Below are 23,391 nucleotides of genomic sequence, written 5' to 3' on the forward strand. Positions count from 1 at the left end.
AACATGGATGAATTTTATGTAAATAAGATTGAATGATAGGTAGCCAGGCCCAAACCAAACAAGACTGTACAACCCCATAAATATAACATATTAGGATCTATGAAAAATTCATTTCTAGTGCACTAAGTTAGACTAGTGGTTATCTGAGGGGAGGTAGAACTTGATAGGGAACATGAAGTGGTGCTTTCAGATGCTAGTGATATTCTTCCCCTTAACCTGGACGATGGGTACTTTGTGATAATACATTTCGATGTGTGCGCTTTTCCATTTGCCTACTTGTTGCTTTGAAAATGTAAATAAATGTACAGTTCATGTGAAATCTTGTATTTCTTCATTAGTGTCTTGCCTACCTTCTTTTTCCCTAAAAGAGGGGGCTTCCCCAGTGTGGAATCACCTCTCAGCCTCTGGACTTAAATATAATTCCACAGTAGGCCAAGGGACCTGGTTTCCTCAGAAGCTATGGAGTGGCTGCGTCAAGCTACTGAAAAATGTATGGTTTGAACCCCTACTGGGGTGAAATGTGAAAAATGGGAATCAGGAGATGGGAGAGAACCTGCAGATTAATTCCTGCTTCATTTTTTTTTCTCTGTATATTATTCAGAGGTGAGTTCTTCTGTGCAGCTTGTGTTCATTACATAATAATCATCTTCAGTTTTTTTATTGCCGAAAGGATTCAGAGGGCTCAAGCAGTTTAAACTTTTTTGCAGGCAAAAAGCAGAGGACAGCAACAGCAAGGGAAGGATGTGCAGTAAAAGAGGTGCTAAGATGTCAGGAACAACTTACTTGTTCTCCCACTGCTTGGTAGCCCAGGATATGCTTTCTCTCCAGGTCTGAAACCACCCACGGAGGCTGCACAAAACACCTGCGTCCCGGGAAGGTCAAAACTACTTGTTGGGAGGGTCTCTTACAAAAACCTTGTCTTAACTGTTGAAAACCATCCCTGCTTCACTCCCCCACTCCTAGATTTCACTGAAATCTGGCACAGACCATATACAATTACTACTAAACAATCCTGACAAGCTGATCTATTCTGCCCAAAGCAAAGTACAGACATATAGTTATAGTATCATTTGCCATTAGTTATTAAATACCATAGTGTTGACCAAGAGTCAGTAACTCTAGAGATAAGCATACAGTCATCCAGACCAACTGAGATTGATGCTATGTTATGCTTAGCCTTTCTGGAGAAAACATGTGTGCTGAGAAAGCATACCTGCTGATATCTTTCAACTTGTAGTGGAGTGGTTCTCACGTTGTTTTGCATCTTTCCTTACCTCCAATTACTTAGGGTGTAAACATTTACATAATTCATAATTGCTTCCAAGTAAGCTTCAATAAATAGAAGCTGAAGTTGTAGAAAATTACAATTATTTGCATATATACAAAGTCAATGAGCTATAAAATATTGCAAAAAGTTGATATCAACTTTAATGAAATATATCAATAGGACAGAATGTACTTCTCTCTTTAACAATTAATCAATTGGACTTTAGAAATGTTTGAGAGAACCAATATGAAAACCAATCTAAGTATACTACAAAAATATTAAATTTTCTGTGTAAGTGAATATAGTAGGTAGACTTCTGTGCCCTCAAAAGTTATATTTAAGTCCTAACCCAGGTACCTATGAATGTAACCTTACTTGAATATAGGGAGTTTGTAGATGTAATTAAATTAAGATAAAGTAATCTAGTTTAGATGGGTTCTTAATCCAATGATTATTGTCCTTATAAGAAAGAAAAATTTGGTCCTGGACATACACAGAGGAAAGATAGCCATGTGAAGTTGGAAGCAGAATTTGGAGTTTTATAGTAACAAGATGCAGCCACAAGTTAAGGGATGCCGAAGATTGCCAAGGATTGCCAACAACCACCAGACATTAGGAAGAGCCAAGGAGGGATCTCTAGAGCCTTCAGAGGAAGCATGGCCCTACCAACACATTGATTTCAGATCTCTAGCCTCCAGACTATGAGAGAATAAGTTTCTGTTATTTTAAGCCACCCAGTTTGTGGTACTTGGTTATAGCAGCCCTAGGAAACTAGCAAAATGAAACATACAGATTTGGGTTACATTTTGTTCAAAAATCATTTGAAAACCTTTGACAAAATTATTTTAAAAATGGAGAACCAAACCAAAAAATTTCTGTCTTACTGAAATTATTGAAAGCAAAGCTTGTAAATGGGAAGATGTTGAAATTTAGTCCCCAAAGGGAGAAAAAATTTTTAATGGTGAAAGCTCGAATAATGTATGACTTAATTCTGAACTACAATTCCAATTTGGTGTATCTTAGCATGTAATCTTAGAAGATTTTAATGACTCTCAGATAAAAAAAAGTGAGCATATATTCCAAGCCAGGAGTGTCATCATACCAAAGGGAGAGGTCCTTGCTCCAAGCAGAGCCAATTAACATTCTTCTACTCATGCGTGAGTACTCAGGGAACCTGCAGTGTGGTCATTTCCTGTGGGATTTAGGACCTGAACAACCACAAAGCCCTGAGATGTGAGCAAGCCATCTTTCTTATCTCCTGCAAATTAAGTCAGTCCAAAGAAGAGTGATAGTGAAGGACGAGCAAAAGGGTTAGTGACCACCGTCAAGTTCCTGAGTACAACTGTACTTTCCTCTTGGAACTTTTAGTTACATGAGCTAATAAATTCCCTTTTTTTCCCATTAATTTGAGGTAAGGTTTAATTATATCACTTGGCACCACGATATTCCTGCCCAAATAGAATAAAATTCCTGTATATCATGGTTCTATGACAGTGGATCTTTTACTGCTTATGGTCATAGAGCTTAAATTTTTGAAGAAAAAAACCTAAGGTTGAGTTTTTAAATTACACAATGAATGCCTTAGTTCAGGTCTCCATAACAAAATACCATGCACTGAATGGCTTACATAATATTTATTTCTTACAATTCTGGGGGCTGGAAGTTCAAGTGCAAGTTACCAGCAGATCCTGTGTCTGGTAAAAGCTGTCTTCCTGCTTGCAGACAGCCACCTTCTTGCTATATCCTCACATGCAGAGAGAGAAAGAGAGCATCTCTCTCAAACCTTTTCTTATGATGACATTAATCTCACTCCTAAAGTTTCCACCCTCATGACCCAGTTGCCTCCAAACACCCCACATCCAACTACCTTCACATTGGGGATAAGGGTTTCAACATATGAATGTAGGGGAAACACAAACATTCAATATATAACAATTAAAATAACATGAATTTACAGGCTTGTAGATCTCATGTGAAATTTAGGAAAGTGAGATACCAATTATTAGGAAAAATGAAATATATTGGAAGATATGAAAGATTCAGAGCACCCCTAACTCTCAAATGCTCCTGAAACTCTCATTGTGCCTGTGTTTCATGATGAAATCATGATTTCTTTGTTTACTGTAGTTAATGGTTGCCTTAATTTCCCACTTTTCACTTTAACTTCAACCTTGATATGGCTCGGTAATAAGAATAAAAAAATTAGAAAGTTCTTTCCTTAAAGCACAGTAGAGTACATAGACTAGTGTCTTAGGGGCTGGATGTGGGCAATAAAGAGAAGGGGACTCTACATTTTGTATTAAAAAAAAAAGAAACTAGACTATATTGAAAATCAGGTAATTTTGCCCACTAATTCACATTTCTAGTTTCTCCTATGAGTCCTAATTTCTGGTCAAACTTGATCTATGTATTACGCATGGCAACAAAAGATTGGAAGGAGTAGCAGAAGGAGAAGGCATATACTCTTTAGTTTACATTCAACATCATTTCCCCCCCACCATTTTCCCACTCATTCATGTTATCTGCTGGGTTCTAGGAGGTTTGTAACCATAATAAAAAGGGAAACATCCAAAAACTATCTGTAGATAGATATGCTTAATTCTAATAACCCACCACTTCCCCATGTCTACAAAGCATAGATGACTGTCCTTTAACATTTTCCATAAAGAATGGATTTTTATAAAAGTCTTTTTTCCCTAACTACAGTTGACTGAAAACTCTATGAGGAGGCACACAGTAATTAAATTGTATTTCTGACCTCAAGGAAGATGAAGAAGCCCAGTCACCAAAGTGATAGCAAGTAAACTCCTGAAGTAAGGCGATAATTAATATTTTTAGAGATTTAGTGGAGAGGGGTGGTGGTGGTAATTATTGCATGACAAATGGTCAAAACAGAGGTGACATCTGTGGGAACTAATCATTATATCCATAGGAAAAATTTAATGGCAATTTCATCAGGGTTATTTTTTATATAGAAATATAAAAATATTTTGGTGAACAGAACCTGTCTGATAAACAGACTTCGGGCTCAAGCTACCAACAGAGAGTGATGATCCACCCCAATTTCTGAATAAGAATTAATTTATGGATCTATAATTCTTGAATGTAGAAAAAAATCAAAGTTCTGTAGGAAGCATCCTCCTATAATATCATATTTCCAATCCTGATCCTTGTATTCAACTTATGAGTCTTGGAGCATTTACATAAAGAAATAAACTAACTGATCTTCTTACAGACTCTAGGATCCATTCTCTGTCTTACCACTCATTACTTGGAGAATGTCCTGATGATTTGTGGTTCATATTGGGATTTCTTTGAGTCAGTAATAACTGATATTGCCCCCACAGTTTGCCTCCTTCCAAGCCTAGTCCAAATCATTAAGGTAAGTCCTCTGCTCAGAGTGGGAATAGATATACTGAGAAACTGGTTTAATCCCCATATTACCTCCCTGATATATGGAGTAAAAAGGTCAAAAACTACTGAATATAAACCATTCTTATGTCTCCTTCTGTAATAAAATAATAATTTTGTGTCTCTGGGGAAATTGCAGCAACTGTTAAAAACTAAAAGACATAAGGAAAGTGAATTGTATCATTATTCCATTTCCCTATTTGGCTTTTTTTTTTTTAAGATTTTATTTATTTATTTGTCAGAGAGAGAGAAAGAGAGCACAAGCGGGGGGAACAGTAGGCAGAGGGAGAGTAAGGCTCCCCGCTGAGCAAGGAGTCCGATGTGGGACTCGATCCCAGGACCCTGGGATCATGACCTGAGCCGAAAGCAGATGCTTATCAGACTCAGCCACCCAGGAGTCTCCCCATTTGGCCTTTTCAAAAGCTTCTTGGAAAGTAAGAGTAGATTATTACAAATTTAATGAGGTGGTGACAACTCATTTTTAAATTTTTATTATTAATGTAACTAATGTTATGTTAGTTTCAGGTCAACAACATAGTGATTGGACAACTTTATTACATTATGTTATGCTCACAAGTATAGCTACCACCTGTCACCATACAACACTATCACAATACCACTGACTGTATTCTCTGTGCTGCATCTTTTGTCCCCTTGATTTATTCATTCCATACCTGGAAGCCTGTATCTCCTCCTCCTTTTCACCCATTTTGCCCATCCTTTCCACCCAAATTATAGGTGGTATTTTAAATATAGTGTCACATAAATCCTTGATCCTTGCATTTTTGTCTCCATCCTGCCTTTCAAACTAAAGAAAAAGAGGAAAACAATACCAGAAACCGTTTGCTTTCATCTTTCAAACCGAGGCTTACACCTCATGGGACCGTTTAAGGACAAGTCTACTCTAGTCTTGCACCACAGTTTAGACTGCAAGAAACATGACTATCTTATTCCATGGCTCACTGTGCATTCATTAAATTGATGACTTTATTTCCTTTTAAAAAAAAGATTTATATATTTATTTGAGAGAGAAAGAGAGAGAGCGTGAGAGCAGGGGGGAGGGGCAGAGGGAGCGAATCTTCAAGCAGACTCCCTGCTAAGCGCAGAGCCTGATGTGGGACTCGATCTCACAACGCATGAGATCATGACCTGAGTGGTAACCAAGAGTCAAATGCTCAACAGGCTGAGCCACCCAGGCACCCCTTGATGACCTTATTTCTATAGGATTCATAACACAAGAAATATCAAGTATCCTTGAGGGCTTGGGAAGTGATATGATGACAGAAGCTGGTAGATAAATTTTATGAAGACACGGGGGCCTGCACTCTCCATTAATTTCTTGCAGGTCCAGTAGTCTGAGTATGTGACAAACCTTCTCTAGATTAAAAAAGAAACAAAGTTGTTTTACCATGTACTTCTTGACACTGAGAGAAGGTGGAAGACCCAATGCTAAGTGGCTTTCTTTTCATTTTCAAGACAAAAATTTCATGTTTGGGTGTTATGCATATATAATATATATTATAGGTAGGATGAAGAGCAGTTGATGGCTTAGGCCATGCTACAGGAAGCCTTCTCACATATGTTATCACCTGGTAGATAGAGTGGTTCTTAAAGGGTCATGGCATGTTGGGGTGGTTGGGAATCTGGAATATACCCTAAAAAGTACATCACACCTGGGGCTTCTAGGATGTCAGAACAAGTAAGGATTGTCATTTTGAGAAAGAGCTCCTCCTTGGGCTCTGGAGGATACTGAAGAGCCCACCCCAGCTACTAGGTGACAGTGTGTGCTGAGGTGACTCTTTAAATGGTTATGACCTAGTCTACCTTACCTGTAAACTCAGTTATAATCAGGTGGGTTGGGCCCAAATAGGTTCTGATTGCATTAATAAATTGTATAACCGGGTCATTCAAATTCCCAGTGCTCTCACAAATGCCACAGAGACGTGGGATGTCCTCATGGGAAATAGTCTGTAAACAACTGACTTCAAATGAATGATCTTGAACCACGTTTATAATTTGCCAGCATCAGTCAGAAGTGACATTTTAACTTTGTTTCATTAAAATGTGATTGAAGGTATAAAAAATTTGGTGAAAACAAAATGTTATATACATACTCTTAAAAGGATTGTGTAAATGCTGGTGAATGGAATAATGACAGAAAATATGGACTGTGCTTTAAAATTGTAATTTATTGAAAAAAAAAGAAAAAAAAATCTCAGTCATTGCACACAATTATATGGAATGATGGCACTTACAGAAAAAGCAATTCAAAGACTTTTTACACAAAATTTCCATAATAGAAACTTAGTAAAGACTTCAATACCTTCTGTTTCAGTGGTCTTCATACTGACATGGTACAACTGGAATTTAGACAATAAACTGTTAGGAAAATTTAGCTTAAGGAAAATAATGATAATTCTATGTAATACACAGTAGAGAACTGAAAAAGGAAGATTGCCCTCAATTTGGTATTGTCCTATTCTAAAATAACAGTCGAAGCCTTTGGATAGGATGGTTTTACATGGTAGATAGGAGAAATTTAGAGAATGGAATTTTCAGTCACATCTGTGAATAGAAAAGGAAATATGTGGTTAGCTATACTACATGTTTAGAGTTGAAGAGACACTTTTATGATATGCATATTTTAGTTGTCATTTTCTCTTCACTTTAAAATAAAGTTCACAGTGTTATTTGTGTTTTCCTGCTGCTGACAAATATATCCATTGCTCCTAATTTTTAAGTTTTGGAAATTTTTTACTAGATAGTATTTTCCCTTGCAGTAATATAAAAGATATGGCAAGGCAATTAGAAGAAAAAGCTTTCATATGGGTCAGGGTTTTATCATTTTCTTTAGTTTGATCTGTTGAAAAGGAAGTTTCCGCTATTGTGAAGGGAAACACACATACACGCACACATGCACACACAACTAAAAGCTCCAATATAGAAGATGAAGGTGATTTTAAAAAAATCCATTGACGTATCAGTCTGTTTGCCTGTTGAGAGATAATCACTTGGCTTCACTATGTGACTTGCTAAGGACTTCTACTGCAGTGATCACAAAGAACAGGACAACTGTTGGGCTCACCTGTGTCTCAAAGTCACATCTTCATAGAAAATTAATAACATCCATACTCCTATACTTGTATAGGAGTTTCAATATGATAAATTATATTAGATAAAATTAGGTAATTTTTAAGTTGCTGTTTAAATATAGTATGACCAGGAAACAAATTTGCAAATTTCTAAGCCAATGTAATTATTTAAGTGCTAATGTGTTCACAAGTAGCTAGACTTCAGCAAAAAGAAAAAGAATTATAGCCTACAATCATATCTTTGTACTTTGTCTTCAAATGGAAATGGGATTAATGGTTAGGTAATTTCCAAACTTACCAACAGCCATAATTGTGGAGTTCCTGAGAATTCTTAATTTTTCTGGAAGAACAAAAATTGTTAAAATTATGTGATCAAGGTAGTCAGCAATAAAATGTTATTAGCTCAAAAAAATGGCTGCTACTTATTTTCTGTGTCTATTTTCCCATCACTATACTTTGCAAAGATGATTATATTTAATCACCTTCAGAGTTAAGAAAAATAAACATTGTTATATTATTTTAAGTAAACAAAAAACTCAGGATTTGAATTTAGGACTAGTGGGTACCAAAATCTGTGTTCTATCCTTATGTATATCACGGGTATAACCAAAAGAAAGGCATTCAAAGATTAATAAAAGTGCAAGGAGAATAAAATTGGGTTCTATATCAGGATTCTTTATATTTTTAATTTGGAAAAAAGCTTTTTTTTTCTACCCTCATCAAGAATGAATTTCACTTATAGAATAGATAGCACTGCTCCACATGATCTATTAGGTTAACTTTAGCCATAGATGCCGCAGAAAATATTATCAATTTTCCATTTCAGTAGGAAGCACGAAACACTGATTTGCCATGTTGATTCTACATCTGTTTCTATGGCATGTTCTGTAAGTGATTTTCTTTTATGTCTTTTGGTAGAACATCAATATGCAGTAATTTAAATGAACTTACCACCACTCTGGCACAACATCAACGTTTTCAACGTTCTCAGAGGCAATGGGTTTAGTGATGTCGTAGGATGGTTGATAAGCAATATACTGCATGATTTGTGGAATATAATACCAAGCAGCAAAGGGATAAGCATCAAGTTGGTAGAATTGTTGGAAAGGCTAGAAGGAAAGACCATTGAAAAGCAACAATGTATGAACAATTGTTGTTTTGAATCTCTGAAAATGAATCATTTCATTCATTTCTGACATGGCTATTAACGACACAAGAGATGATTGTGAGATCTCTGGAAAGAAAAAGAATCAAAGTTACTTTCAAAGTCTGAATGAAGCTTCAAAGTTGGAAGAAGCAACCTGTTTGAAATACTTTTCATTTTAGAGATTTGGGAAGCAACACTGATTTTGCCAATCATATAACCTGGAGTCAATTTCTTCTGAGACATATGGGACATCTTCAACAATCTTTATAAGATTCACTAAATGGCAAGTAGTAGTTGGAGGGCTCCATGGCTGGTATGGATCTAACCTGACTGTTCACAGGAATCAGAACTGTATGGCAACAAATAGTTCATAGTGTCTGCTTATTGCCTTAAAAATGAAATCAGAATCCCTAGGAACACTGAGGAATCAATGGAACTTAGGGCAGGGGAAAAACTGGCATCTGTTATGTATTACTGACAATCTCATTTCACAGATGAGAAAACAAGATCAGAGAGTATTTTGGCAGAGACATTCAGTATCTCTCCAGATGGTTTCTTCAGAAGAAACGTGTGTCAACCAGTTTGAGTTTGAGATTCCTAAATATAAACTGAATTTTATTTTATTTTATTTTATTTATTTTATTTTATTTTTAAAGATTCCACTGATTTATTTGAGAGAGAGAGCATGAGAAGGGGGAGAGGGAGAAGAAGGCCCCCCACCGAGCAGGGAGCCCAATGTGGGGCTCAATCCCAGGACTCCAGGATCACGACCCGAGCCGAAGGCAGACACTCAACTGACTGAGCCACCCAGGTGGCCCTAAACTGAATTTTAGAAACAGATCATGGACATAAAGATATAAAATTAAGAAATATGTTAGAAGAGAAATTAATGTAACCATGGAGATTAACACTTCATAGTCCTTATGACTATAAATTCATTGTTCCCATCAGCTGAGACACAGACTGGCACAGCTCCCATTCCAAAGAATAGTGAAAAGTAGTTCTAATCTCTCAGATCAACTAATATAAATTATCACTGAAGTTGGGAGTGAGAAAAAACTGCTGGAGAAGAAAACAATCACTTCCAAAGTGTGAGGCTTTTTAAAAACAAACATATTTAAACTTGACAGTATATTATTACTGTGTAATTTATTAAGCAAAATGTTACCAGTTGGAGGAGGTTGTTTTCCTTCACTCTGCGAAGGTGTTGCTGTATAAAAGGAAATAAAGTACATTCTTACTTAGACATCTGGTACAACACATTCATTTTACAACCTACCAAGAACATAGCATCACCTGTGAAATTTAGGATAAACTGTATTCTATGCCAGAATTATGAAGAAGTAGCAAAACACTTTTTATTTTTCAACTTCAGAAAAAAATATTCAAGTAAGGCTAGGATTACTATAGTTTGGAAAAACAAAGAATTTGTAAGGTTCATATACTGGGAGAAAATAAACTACCAATTTTCTAAGACTACATATTTTCTGTTCATGGCTACTTATTAATCATTTATTTAAATTTGATCTTTGGTAAATTTTTAAATATTATCAGGTATGGTTAGTAGAACAACTTATCTCTTGAGATATATTTCTGTTAAAAAAGAGAAGCACATAGTATAAAAACATAACACATGAAGGAAATATTAAAGTATTCTAGATTTAATAAATAATCTTACCTGGTTATGGATAGCTTCCTAAGGAAGAGAAAATGTTTTATTTTAGTATATTGAGTTTATTCATTTATGAATAACAAACATTTACTAGGTACTTTCGTTCATTCAGGGATGACTATGCTAAGCACTGAGGATACAACCATGAAATACGATGAATACCATTAGCAAGACCAGTATAGTAATAATAGTTGTGAAGGTTACCGCTTAGCCATATCATAGCTAAAATAGTAAAATATATCATTCCAGTAATTTCTTAGATCAGTAATGGTGAATTCCAGTGGGGTACTGATATATTTAAATTTATTTGGACTTTATTTTAAACACAAGCAACTTGGACACCGATATAAGAGTAACAATTGAGGTCCAAATTAAATTCATTATTGGCTTTCCTCTTCCTACATTCTTAACAGAAGAAAATGAAAAATGTAATTTTGCTGAACTAAGATAGGGCTTTTTCCCTAAAGTCCTAATTAAGTTCATTTGCTGTAACTAAAAGTAAGGTTTTTTTTTTCTCCCAAGTGAATGACTTTATAATAATCAAAAGGATCAAAACTAAATGGTTGTACTGATTGATATGTTTTTGATCTATTCATACACTCAGCATGAAGAGTTTAAGGCATTATAGTTCAAATGAACATCGTGATAAAAAAAAAAAACCTTCATAATGTTTTCAAGAAGTTCATGAGCACAGCAAATTTTATAGAGACTGAGAAGTTGGGGCAGGAGGAGAAGGAATGAACATTTTATTGGACTTGCTACAAGCCAGACTCAGGGCTAGCTGAGTAGGTGATTGCTAATTCAATATTCAGAATAACACCAGGGAGCGAGAATAACTGTATTTCCATTTCACACACATAAGGAAACAAGTCCAGAGACAATTAAGTTCAACTTGACCATTCTTTCTTAGAGAGCTTTGACAAAAACAATCTGAATGTTTAGGACTTCCGATTCCTCCTACAGAGTCTATACTGTTTCCTTAAATGGAAAGTTTATTTGGCACATCTGTGCTCTCATGAGCAGGAATGTTTATGGAGTTCCCAACCAGGGCTGGCCTTGGGAAAATAAACACATGATAAAGTCCTGAATATAATGCATCATCACAGAGATTATAAAAGGATTTGTAACGGAATTTAGTCAAAGTAAATTTCTCCGTGGTTAGTAATTATGGGTAGGATAGACAGCATTAGTCTAGGCATAAATAGAAAAAAATGGCTTTGACAGTAAATATATAGGCGATCATATGAATACTTTTTGAATTATTATTAACTACCAAGGCTAGCATAATTTCTCGAGAAAAGTGAATACATCTTTTGAAGTGAACCCAACTTAAACTTTAATGTATTTTAATTCTGCAGAATATGATTTTGTATTATAATAAATAAAATATTACCAGCTGTTGTTTGTTGTATTTGCTCAGTCTATGAAGCTGTTCCTATTCAAAAGAAAAAATATTCTCAGTTGCTTGGATACCATTCAGTACAACCCCATCATTTTCAAGTAATGAAGCTAGGATCCTACAATGCTTTTCCCAGAAGTAAAGAATGAGGAACTATTAATCCTACTTCAGTGTTATTTCTACCACAAATAATTTGGACTAAATCAATTATTTCCTTTTAAAACATTAGAAAAACTACTTTCTTAACTTACTTTAAGCTTAAAGTAAGTTAAAATACAGTTAGATATAAGTGAATATTCAGGCAATTTTACTTATAAAGTATCTTGTGTCAGAATTACTAAGAAAATTAAAAATGATTTTTGCTTTCTGACCAAAGATTTAACCTTGGTCAAATGAAATAAAAATATTAGATGAACTGGGGAAGAAATTATGATGTTTCTGATATTAGCCACATTTATTTATCATTTACTTTACACTATGGATTGTATTAACTGCTTTCACATCATTTAATATTTATTATTGTCATTTTAGAATTTAGATTATAGACTTATAGCAGATAAGCAAACTGTCCAACATCACATGCTGGGAAAAGGTAAAACTTAGGGGCAAATTCAAGTCTGGCCAAATCTACAGACTGTCACTTAAATACTAGGCTATTCAGATCCAAAGCAGACTATACAACACAAATATTCAACTGAAAGTGTGAATTAAATACCTGGGACAAAAAAGTTGTTAGTGTTATTTTCAGAGAGGAATCAGCCAATATCTAGAGTCCATCAGACTACTTGTTATGGGTTAAATTTTAGCAGATAACGAGAAGGAGAAATAATTTATCAATATAACATTCTTATTCCTTGGTACATTTGCCTTTGATAAGCTTTTAATGAAATTTTACCAGATGGCGTTGGTAGAGTGTGTCTTCTCTTGGAATTTGCTTATGCTAAACAAACAAACAAAACATATATATACATATATATATATATAATTTGTTTATGTAAATTGTAACATATCTTGGATAATGGTATATTTTAAATTTAACAAATATATCTCACCTCAGTGTTATTGGGAACCACTTCCTTCAAAAAAATAGAAACAACACACTTTTAATTTTATGACTTATTAGTTTATATTTAAGGTAAGCATACTAATTAACCAGACACTATTACTAAATAACTGTGGTTAACTGATTTTAGCCACAAATTCCTGCATAACTGAGAGAAGATGAATAATTTGAGATACATGTTATATCAATAATTCCTTTTTTCTTCTCTGTGCTTTCACGAGGGAGGTTATTCAGAATGTTGAAGGTGGATATAAAATATTCACCTTTACTGAATTCACAGAAACTCCACATAATTAGGTTGGTTTTATTTTGCGATTTGGGTGAAAGTCTCCTAAAATTAATGGCAGGACCTCAACACCTTCTATGCCTGCAATTTTTTTTTTCTTTAGGATACCAAGAGGCAAAGATTTATGATTAACTAACCTAGAATTGGTTGATTTCTACACAGGTTATAACATGTTTACATAATTGATTTAGAAGCATAGTCATTATTATAATTTTTAATGACAAGATTGAGTTCTACCAAAATCTGGCAAGGGCAAAATAACCATGAAAAAAAATGTTTGGACACCACAGATGGCCAGATATGATTGTTTGCCCAAAAGCAATTCTGTAATTTTGTCTCTGACAAATAATTGCTTTCTTAAGTCTGCTGGGCTAATAGTCACATGTGTTAAAATTAGAATCAAGCCATATACATAGCACCTTGTACAATGAGACCTCATAAAATATATAACCTCCATGGTACAACAAGCTTTCATAAATGTTTCCTAACTAATTGGGATATTGAATTAACATAAAAATCATTTACCTCACTTGATGAACTGCTGCTAGATTGCTTTTGCTAAGAAAAAGAAAACCAGTGTTACTGATCGTGGGACTTTTACAATTGGAAGGAAACTAGTTTTACACTTTCATCCTGGGTTGCTAACTATTGGTTTCCGGTTTGAAAAAAGCAGTTTGAAAAGCTTCAGGGCCAATATAGTGTATTTTTTTGAGTGTCAATTTTATTTAAAATATATGGAGGGAAGAGGATAATAACTTGCCCAATAATTTAAATGTTTTTTATTAAAATAAACACAGATGTATGGTGGAGTATGATGCAAAGTGGATTTTTGTGATAAAAATGAAGTTTAATTGTACATTCTTGGATATAATAGTACTATTTGAGAAGTTTAATCTTGCTCACTTTGAGAAGATAGTTTTGCTAACATAAAGCATACAGCATATACTACATATGATATATAAGTGCGATGTTTATAAAAATAAAGGTGCCTTACCTCAGGGTCTTCCATGGCCTGTCCCTTAGGAAAAGAAAAAAGAATTAATTTTATGTTTCATGGTAAATATTCAAATGTAAAATAATAATAACCAAATAGTTTTAAAACAAAGGATCGTTCCTCAGTTGATTTATTCTTATTTATTCTTAGTATTCTATCAAGAAAAGATAATCATTCGGGTATGAAGGATAGGAGATATATTTGTTTTATAAATTTTGAGCACCTGTGTGTTCTCTTTTTTTTTTTTAAGGTTTTTTTATTTATTTATCAGCGAGAGAGAATGGGAGACAGAGAGCATGAGAGGGGGAGGGTCAGAGGGAGAAGCAGACTCCCCACCGAGCAGGGAGCCCAATGCGGGACTCGATCCTGGAACTCCAGAATCATAACCTGAGCTGAAGGCAGTTGCTTAACCAACTGAGCCACCCAGGCACCCCTGTGTGTTCTCTTAATACTAAATCTATTAAAAATCTAGTAGACAATCCAGATTTTAAAAATCATGTTTAAATAAAGTGAATAATCAATTGTAACTATGTAAAACATTCTTGGAGCAGATATATTGCTTTATGTAATAGCCCAAATGAAGCATTTCTTCAGCTTTGGCAACAAGTACAAATAATTGACCAGTCCATAAGTGCATCCATACATGCACACATTCCTTCCTTCCTTCCTTCCTTCCTTCCTTCCTTCCTTCCTTCCTTCCTTCATCCATTCATTCATACTAATGTTTTGTCTCCTCATAGCTATAAAGTAACAATAAAATCAGTATTCTTTAGAATTCTCCGCAAAATTCATTAGTTATTTTGAATGTCTGACTGAAAAGTTCAAGGAAACTATAAATGCCATAGAATAACTATTTTTTTTCTGAATTAAAACAGTTTTCCTATTGCAAGACTACATTTTTTTTTGCCATACTATTTAAAGAAAGTTTTTGGTACCTTGAGTACATCATTGTGTTTTTCTCTCAGAAGTTCTCTCTGCTGAAACCAATAAAGTATAGCTTATGAAATCTATTTTTGAAAGAACAAACTTTTAAAATAGTTTAAATATCATTGGTGTTCCTTACCTTGCTCAGTTCACTGAGGTATTCCTGAGGGATAAAAAAAAAAAGAGAAACAACATTCATGCACAGGGACATAAATGAATGAACATCTATAAGAAAATGTACCTTGCATTGTTCTGCTGCAACTTAAAAAATAAATGTTTCTTATGAATGTACTAATATTTCTTGCTATATCACTTCTAACATTAGTTTCTCTTTGCTAAGCCTTCTTTGCCTAAGCTGTATATAAATATGCACTTAAATAATAAAAAAAAATTTGTCCCACTACATTTTATTGTTATCTTTCATCTTGTTTTAGTCATAGTTCTGAGTTCTCTTGATCTCATCTGTCTGGTTCAATAAGCCTATTTCCATAAAAAAGCAATAAAGAAGTGGACAGCACAACACTTGCTTCTCTTGGTTAACTTGACAGTGTATCTTGTGGAGACTTCCTTACCTCTCTTAGCTCTCTTGATTTAGGCTACAAAAAAAAGAAAGAAAAAAAGAGAGAGATGGGGGGGGCGGGGAAGAAAGAAAGAAAGAAAGAAAGAGAGAAAGAAAGAAAGAAAGAGAGAAAGGAAGAGAGAAAGAAAGGAAGAAAGAAAAAGTGAAAGAAAGAAAGAAAAATTATGTTAAAAATCACTCAAGCAAAGTTGGGTTGCCTATCAAACTTTTAAAATAGTGGTCTTGAAGTAAAATTTCTATTTATGTTTTATTTGATAATTAAGTCACAAAACTATAGAAAACACAATACATAAAATGGTATTATTTAGAGATAGAGAATGTTCCATCAGAATGTGTATGGAAATTACGTGTTCTGACTAGGTTATGCAAAGGAAAGCATGCGTGTTTGTAAAGAGGCAAATGAACAGGTACAATTTAAAATTTAAAACAGCTCTTTAATATTTGAATATCTGGTTTTAATATTCTTTGTGGGTGCCTGGGTGACTGAATGAAGGGAAGATTTGATCAAGCCAAGTGAAAAAAAAATTTATAAACCAAAATTAAAGTAAATTTCCCAGAAAAACATGTTTGTCTTTTTTTTTTTTTAAAGATTTTATTTATTTATTTATTAGAGAGCGAGTGAGAGAGAAACAGCATGAGAGGGGGGAGGGTCAGAGGGAGAAGCCGGCTCCCCGCCAAGCCGGGAGCCCGATGTGGGGCTCGATCCCAGGACTCCGGGATCATGACCTAAGCCAAAGGCAGTCGCTCAACCGACTGAGCCACCCAGACGCCCCAAAACATGTTTGTCTTTTAAGAAGAATAAAAGGATAATACTCACCAGGGCAAACTTGGGAAACTGTCTTTCTTTGAGAACTTCCTGTAGAATTAAATTGTGAAGGATGAAAAAAAGGAAAACATACCCAAAAAGGAGCATGTTTGTCCATTTGAATGCAAGTTATCAATTTTAATTAGGTAAACCAACATATTTCTTAGGTAGAAGAAAAGATAATTAGTTTTGGTTTTATGATCTAATTTTTAAAACTAAAGAGACATTCTATTTGATTCCTTTTTGACCAGGCCTAGAGATTTAGTAAGTCTATGCTTAACAAAATGTTAAAGGAGGAATTAAATGAGGGTTTAGTCAAAACAGAGTTTTGAGAGAGTAAAGTAGCTGAGTACGTGGATACATTTGAAGATAAATAAAAACTGGAGTGAAGAAGACATTCACCGTTCATCACAGCTAACAAAAAAGGTTGGGGGCCGGAAGGGGGTTAGAGCAAGAACCTTACCTCTCTGTAGTCTGGTTCATTCTGCAAAGAATAAGAAAAATCAATAAAAAGGTATTATTCAATCAGTGGACACAGTGAAGGATCAATGGCTCTTGCAGAAACATGTGGTAGAGGTATCTAATTTAAGATCTGGTGTGCAAAATGAAATCAAATTATAAATCACATGTTAGAGTGCAAGCAGAAGAGGAGGCAAGAATACATTAAAATAAATCATGTTAACATATTCTGCTTAATTATTTCTCTTGAATATTAAGGTTTTTATTAACCATGAATTTTTATCTAAGTCCATGTGCCCTCTTGTCTAACAAAGTTTGTGAAAACAAATCAAAAGTTGTCAGCACATGAACTGAAGATATTGTAGCTCAGTGAATGTGAAACTGTTTTATAGAGAAGAGAGAACAGGTCTAGGGTCAATGTGTTATCAATACATCATCGCTTAAATTCCACATTTGGAGGGAGTTCTTGGAACATAGACTAGAATACTCACTTGAATGAGTTCTGGGTGTCTAAGAGGAAGTTTCTGTGAAAAACAATAGAGAATTGTAAAACAAAACAAAAAAAACAATCAAAATACAATAATAATAATACCACAATACACATATACTATGAATTTAAACATTGCTATTTAAGAAAGGTTCATATTTTAATAGCTAAATTTATCTGAAACCAAGTTTCCCTGGGAACAAAAAGGAAAAAAAAGGAACCATAACTTTTATTAACAAATATCAAAGCAAAATAGGCTAATTATTTTCTCCTTAGAATATGGCAGAAAATTGAGAAAACTATGTAAAAAGACTAAAAAAAATTCTTAGTTTAAATTAATCCAAGGTGATAAATAAGCTACTTAGTTTTCTGAACTACTTACATTACATGAGGGCTCTAAAGGTGATTTTAAACCATTATAAATTTGTGGAGTAAAATGTATGCTTTCCTAATTAAATGTTTGTCCAGATATTATTTTTATCATCAACTACATTATATAAAAATTTTTCTCAATCTACACTCTGACTCTGGGGACAAGGCTTAGGTTGATTAAATGATAGCATAAAAAAATCTGATGTTTTCTTTGGAATAAGGGGTAGAATCTGTTTTCTGAGGAAACTTGATTCATTTCATTTGTAAAAGGACAAGAGAAGAACTACTCCAATGACACATTTCTGAGGACTTGGATCTTTTTTCCTAACTTTAAGTCAGAGATCTCTTTCTATTGGTGCTTAGAGTGTAACATAAACAAAGTTCTATTGGGTAAGAAGTTCAGTTACTGGTGATTTCTCATTATCCTAATAGGGATTTAGAGAGTAAGAGTCTCATCAATAGAATCATGTGTCAGCACTTCAGAAACGTTTGCTTCTGTATTTGATAGTTGCAATGTCCAAATACCCCAGATCATTATTTTATGAGTTACTTTCTCATCAGGCAATCCTTGTTTATTCCTCCCTCCTTCATTAGCTCCACATCACAAGGGAACAGAATAACACGTTGCTTCATGTAACTAACGGAATAGCTTTTTTTTAAAAATTATTTTTGAGAAGAAAGGTTCTTTTCATTACATTATCTAGTTTCACTGTCTATGGTGACCACAATAACTTGACCTTTGAATCAGCAGAATCAGCCTCATTTTTTATACATTGGGAAAAAATTGGTTGACATAGGCTGTCTTAAATGAGGATTGACTTTGTTTCCAAAAGTAAAATACACTGGAACATGTGTCTTTATGTTATATTTGGTAAGGAAAACTGAGACCTATCATATGTCTACAAATATGTTAATTCTGTGATGACCCAGGGAAAGAGCCTAATTTTATTCTTTGCTCTTATTTATTATCTTGTGAATACATTCTTTTTTTTAACTTTTCATGTTTAATTTTTTTTATTGAGTAGTGCTTATATTTCAAGTCAGACATTTTATTTAGAGTTAAGGCTTGTGAAGCATTACCACAGTTTTAATACCAAGCCTTTAATTAGAGATCATCCCGTGCTTTAAGATCATTATTCTCTATATTTTGTGTTTGATAAGATATCAGGTCATTTCTAACAAGAATCTACAAGCTTCTAAATTCTCTACTATACTCACAGGCCTGGCAAGAACAACAGCCACAAGGCAGGTAAGGATGAGAAACCTCATGGTTGTCAAGACCTATATAAGAGAAATAAAAAGGAGTTAGATCTTCTAATAAAATGAAAAAGAAATCCTTGATTTTCCAACAAAGGAAAATTTATGCTAAAATACATTCATTTGAGAAGTGGTATTTTAATTAACATGATTTTTAAAATTTTGTCATTCAGTATAAATTTAGTTTCTGATTCCAGTTATCTTGCTCGGTGCTTATTTTAAGAAATACCAATTTCTTACCAATATTTTTATCCACTAACATTCTAAAACAAAACATTTGGTTCTTGAATATGGTAATATGGTTTTGTCAGAGGACTAGAGAATAATGAATATTTAAATACAATTTTAAAAAACCCAAACTTTTCCCTCTAGATCATCAGATTTGCTAGGAGGGTAATAAATTGAAATCCAGTAAGAGCTAGCATTTAATTTTATCTGAAAATTTTGGAAAATGTCTTTCTCCTTTAAATCTATCTCAGAGCATCCTGCTCTTTCAGACTCTTCAGGAGAAATGGTATCAGTGCATTATGTAGAAACTGTTAACCTCCATCAGTTATATTTTTAAAAGAATCTGGCTATCACTTCATGTTTTGCTACACTGATATATCCATGACATGACTGTATGAAGATGATTGGACAGAATCATAAGATTCAGATGTCTTGTTATGTTTGATTTCCAGAGTTCCATCAAATTGCAATAATCTATAACTACTGATACTTAAATGTGGTAGGAAAATGGTTTACAGAGAAATTTTTTAAATAAATCATGTTATACATGCAATTTGTTTATGCCTCAGTCAACAAACTAATACTGACATTTTTATATATACTACTTCAGTTTACAAACTGTATAATCTAAATATATTAATAAAGAAGGCATATTTATAAACCCAAAATGAATTTACTATCTTTATCCATTTTCATCATTTCAAATATCCAAATTAAACCATCTTTACAAAAAGTAGTCTTTTATATCTATCATTGACATACCTTTATAGAATTAATTTTGTTAGCCAAATGATATGAAATAAAATTGGCTTTGAAATACTGTACCAGAAATGGTCTCTGTTATAGTAATTAAAAAGACCAGAAATTATTTTGCATAATGAGTTTCCATGGAATTGGGCAAAATAATTCAAACTATTTTCCCATAAGTCTCTACTGAAATTATGCATCTGCTTTTTCAATATATACGGTTTTAGTTACTAAGTCATCAAAAAATGATTTGGTCTTTATACTATATTAATTTTTCACCTAAAGATCTGAGATGGATGGTGACAAAATTTACAAATGCATCTCTAAGCCACCAGTATATCATAAGAAGGTATCAATGTTTGCAAACACTTAAAAAAGTTACAAATGCATCTTAATGAAGAATGAAAGAAAGATTGGACAATGTGAAATCATAGTAATTTTGCCAAATGTAAAGACAATACCTTGAACCCAAGACTGGGAAGAAGAAGCAACCTTGGTAGATGATCAAGGTGATGGCAGATGTCTTTGCTCCACAGCTATTTAAACCTAGTGATTAGTAAAATGCTAATTTTGTGGTTTCAGTTCAACCAATAGTTTTATTTAAATTCTAAGAATTCTCTCAAATAGGAAATTAATTTTCAGTCTAATTTCTCTCCCCAGAAATTCTGAGGAGAGTTTCCAACAATGGAGTGATTCATACTATGATAACAGATTATGCAGGAAATGGAATAATAGTATTCAAAATTAAAATACAAAAATTTCTAGATTTATTGTTATGATAGGAACATGATTTTATGTTAAATGGATAATTGGAAAGACCAATATGGCAATAAAATTCTCTTTTTTATATTTGGAAAATCCAATACCTATAAAGAAAATTCTTGGGACAAATTAAGGTCTTCAAATTTTTTCAATTTTTATCAACATACTAGATCATGAGAAGAATTCATTATTTATTTCAACCTTTTAAAACTCAATTTGTAACATATTATTTATTTTAATTATTCACTTTATGGGGTAACCTACATTGTATGTGCTCAAATCTTTTTTTCCAAAAAAGAAATAAAATTATCCTATAAATTTTGGTGGCATTTTAAGTACATCACATAATTTTTTGCTTGCTTTGTTTTGGGAGTACTAGTTGTGATAGCATTCAGTAATTGAGTTATTATATTGTTTAATTAAAAGTAATCATTATTCAAGAATTAAATTTTTAATGTTGCAAAAAGTAAACCATATCTGTGATTTCTCCATCCTTTAAAGTAAATAAAAGGAAAAAAAAATGAAAGTCCCTCTCTCTAATCCCTAATTCTACTCCTAGAATGAACTAGCATCATATATTCTAGAAAAAATATTACATGATGAAGAAAATATCCATACATAGAGAGGGCTTTTAAAAGTTATTACTGTTGATTATCAGTGCGTTTTTACCAGAAAGGAATCATACTATATATTTTAAAATTAAAAAAATAAACTATAATGATATTTACAGCCTAGTCACAATCATAAGACAGGAACATTATTCTGAGTTAAAAGAAATACCAGAGTGGTTCAGTCTCTCTACAACAGCAATCAGAGGAGACTGTGGTTTTCCATGCTAAAGCTCTCTTGACATAGTATCTTCCTTGCTGACTACATCATATCAATTTTAACAACTTACCAGTGTTTTCTTTTTTTTTTTTTTAAGGTTTTATTTATTTATTTATTCTTCAGCGAGAGAGAGGGTGCACAAACAGGGGGAGTTGCAGCCAGAGAGAGAAGCAGACTTCCCGCTGAGCAAGGAGCCCAATGCGGGGCTTATCTCAAGACCTCTGGATCATGACCTGAGTTGAAGGCAGCCACTTAACCAACTGAGCCACCTAGGCGCCCCTTACTAGCATTTTCTATTTACAAGCATACCTTTGAGATATTACAGGTTGGGTTTCAGACCACTGCAATAAAGTGAATATTGTAATAAAGCGAGTCAAATACACTTTTGGTTTTCCAGCACATATAGGTAGCAGTTATGTTTACATGGTGCTGTTGTCTGTTAAGTGTGTAATAGCATTATGTTTAAAAACCAATGTATATACCTTAATTTAAAAAATAATTAATTGCTAAAAAACACTAACCCATCATTAGACCTTTCAGCGAGTCATCATCCTTTGGCTGGTGGAAGAGGGTCTTGCCTTAATATTGTTGGCTGCTGACAGATCAAGGTGGTGGTTACCAACGGTTCGAGTGGCTCCCGTAGTCTTGCCACATCGGATGACTTTTCCTTTCACATAGGATTTTTCTGTCATGTGCAATGCTGTTTGATAGCATTTTACCCACAGTAGGGCTTCTTTCAAAATTGGAGTCAAACCCTGTTGCTGCTTTATCAACTAAGTTTATTAATATTCTAAACCCTTTGTTGTCATTTCAACAATCTTCACAGTATCTTCACCATGAGCAGATCCCATCTCAAGAAACCACTCTCTTTGTTCATCCATTAGAAGCAATTCTTCATCTGTTTAAATTTTATCATGAGATTGCAATAATTCAAGTACAGTAATAAGGAAAAAGTTTCAATTATTGTGAGAATTACCAAAATATAACACAGAGACACGAAGCAAACAAATGCTGTTAGAGAAATTGGCGCTGATGGACTTGCTTGACGCAGGGTTGCCACAAACCTTCAATTTGTAAAAAATGCAATATCCACAAAATGCAATAAGGTGAAATGCAACAAAATGAGGTATGTCTGTACTCTGATTCATTCAAGGGAGTGAGGACAAGCATCCTCAGCTGCATTATAATGCCATATTTTTGTCTTTTCTCAGTAGTGTATCCAGAATGATTGACTAATTTTATGCCTTACTCAGAATCACACTGTAGAAAAATCTACTGTGATTTATAAAAAGCTACTGTATCTTCATTTGTTTATTTATTTTTATTCATTTATTTATTCACGGAGGTGGAGAAACTGGGCAAGGTACTGGGGATATAAAAATTGAGCAAGGCAAAATAACTGGCCTAGTATAATGGTGGGTAATTAACACACAAAAAGCAAATAATTTTATTATTTTTGATAGACCAAAAATAGAGATTTGAACAGGACCTCCAGAATACCTATGAACAATTCTGTCTGGAGGCCATACTTTTTGGAAATATTTGATAGTAATAAGGCTTGTCATCAAAAGGAAACAATCAGACTTTTAGAAATATCTAAAAGTCTGCATC

At 33.8% G+C, this 23,391-nt stretch overlaps 1 protein-coding gene across 1 annotated transcript; it reads right to left on the reverse strand.

The window, feature by feature from the left end:
• Positions 1 to 6,847: 6,847 nt before the first annotated feature.
• CSN1S1 (casein alpha s1) lies at positions 6,848 to 20,705 on the reverse strand. The gene is made up of 18 exons (XM_031023731.1): positions 20,652 to 20,705; positions 19,177 to 19,239; positions 17,591 to 17,623; positions 17,104 to 17,124; positions 16,653 to 16,691; positions 15,828 to 15,851; positions 15,395 to 15,418; positions 15,267 to 15,308; positions 14,332 to 14,355; positions 13,863 to 13,895; positions 13,041 to 13,064; positions 12,884 to 12,928; positions 11,983 to 12,024; positions 10,596 to 10,613; positions 10,086 to 10,127; positions 8,722 to 8,879; positions 8,069 to 8,110; positions 6,848 to 7,243 (listed from the first exon to the last, which is right to left on the reverse strand). Coding segments are annotated over exons 2-17 (621 nt in total). The 5' UTR covers positions 19,228 to 19,239; positions 20,652 to 20,705; the 3' UTR covers positions 6,848 to 7,243; positions 8,069 to 8,109.
• Between the last annotated feature and the right edge of the window lie 2,686 nt (positions 20,706 to 23,391).

The sequence above is a fragment of the Leptonychotes weddellii genome, chromosome 2 (assembly GCF_054177405.1).
Source record: "Leptonychotes weddellii isolate Sample4059 chromosome 2, ASM5417740v2, whole genome shotgun sequence".
NCBI classification, from domain to species: domain Eukaryota; kingdom Metazoa; phylum Chordata; class Mammalia; order Carnivora; family Phocidae; genus Leptonychotes; species Leptonychotes weddellii.

Bases quoted from the DNA above. Each gene is read 5' to 3' on its own strand.
- CSN1S1 (XM_031023731.1), bottom strand. From the start codon at position 19,227: ATGAGGTTTCTCATCCTTACCTGCCTTGTGGCTGTTGTTCTTGCCAGG. The intron at 15,852-16,652 runs GTGAGTATTATC...TTTTTTTTGTAG, and splicing joins AGTTTCCCAAGTTTGCCCTG to CCTAAATCAAGAGAGCTAAG. The intron at 14,356-15,266 runs GTACCAAAAACT...TCTTTTCCTAAG, and splicing joins AACACAATGATGTACTCAAG to GGACAGGCCATGGAAGACCC.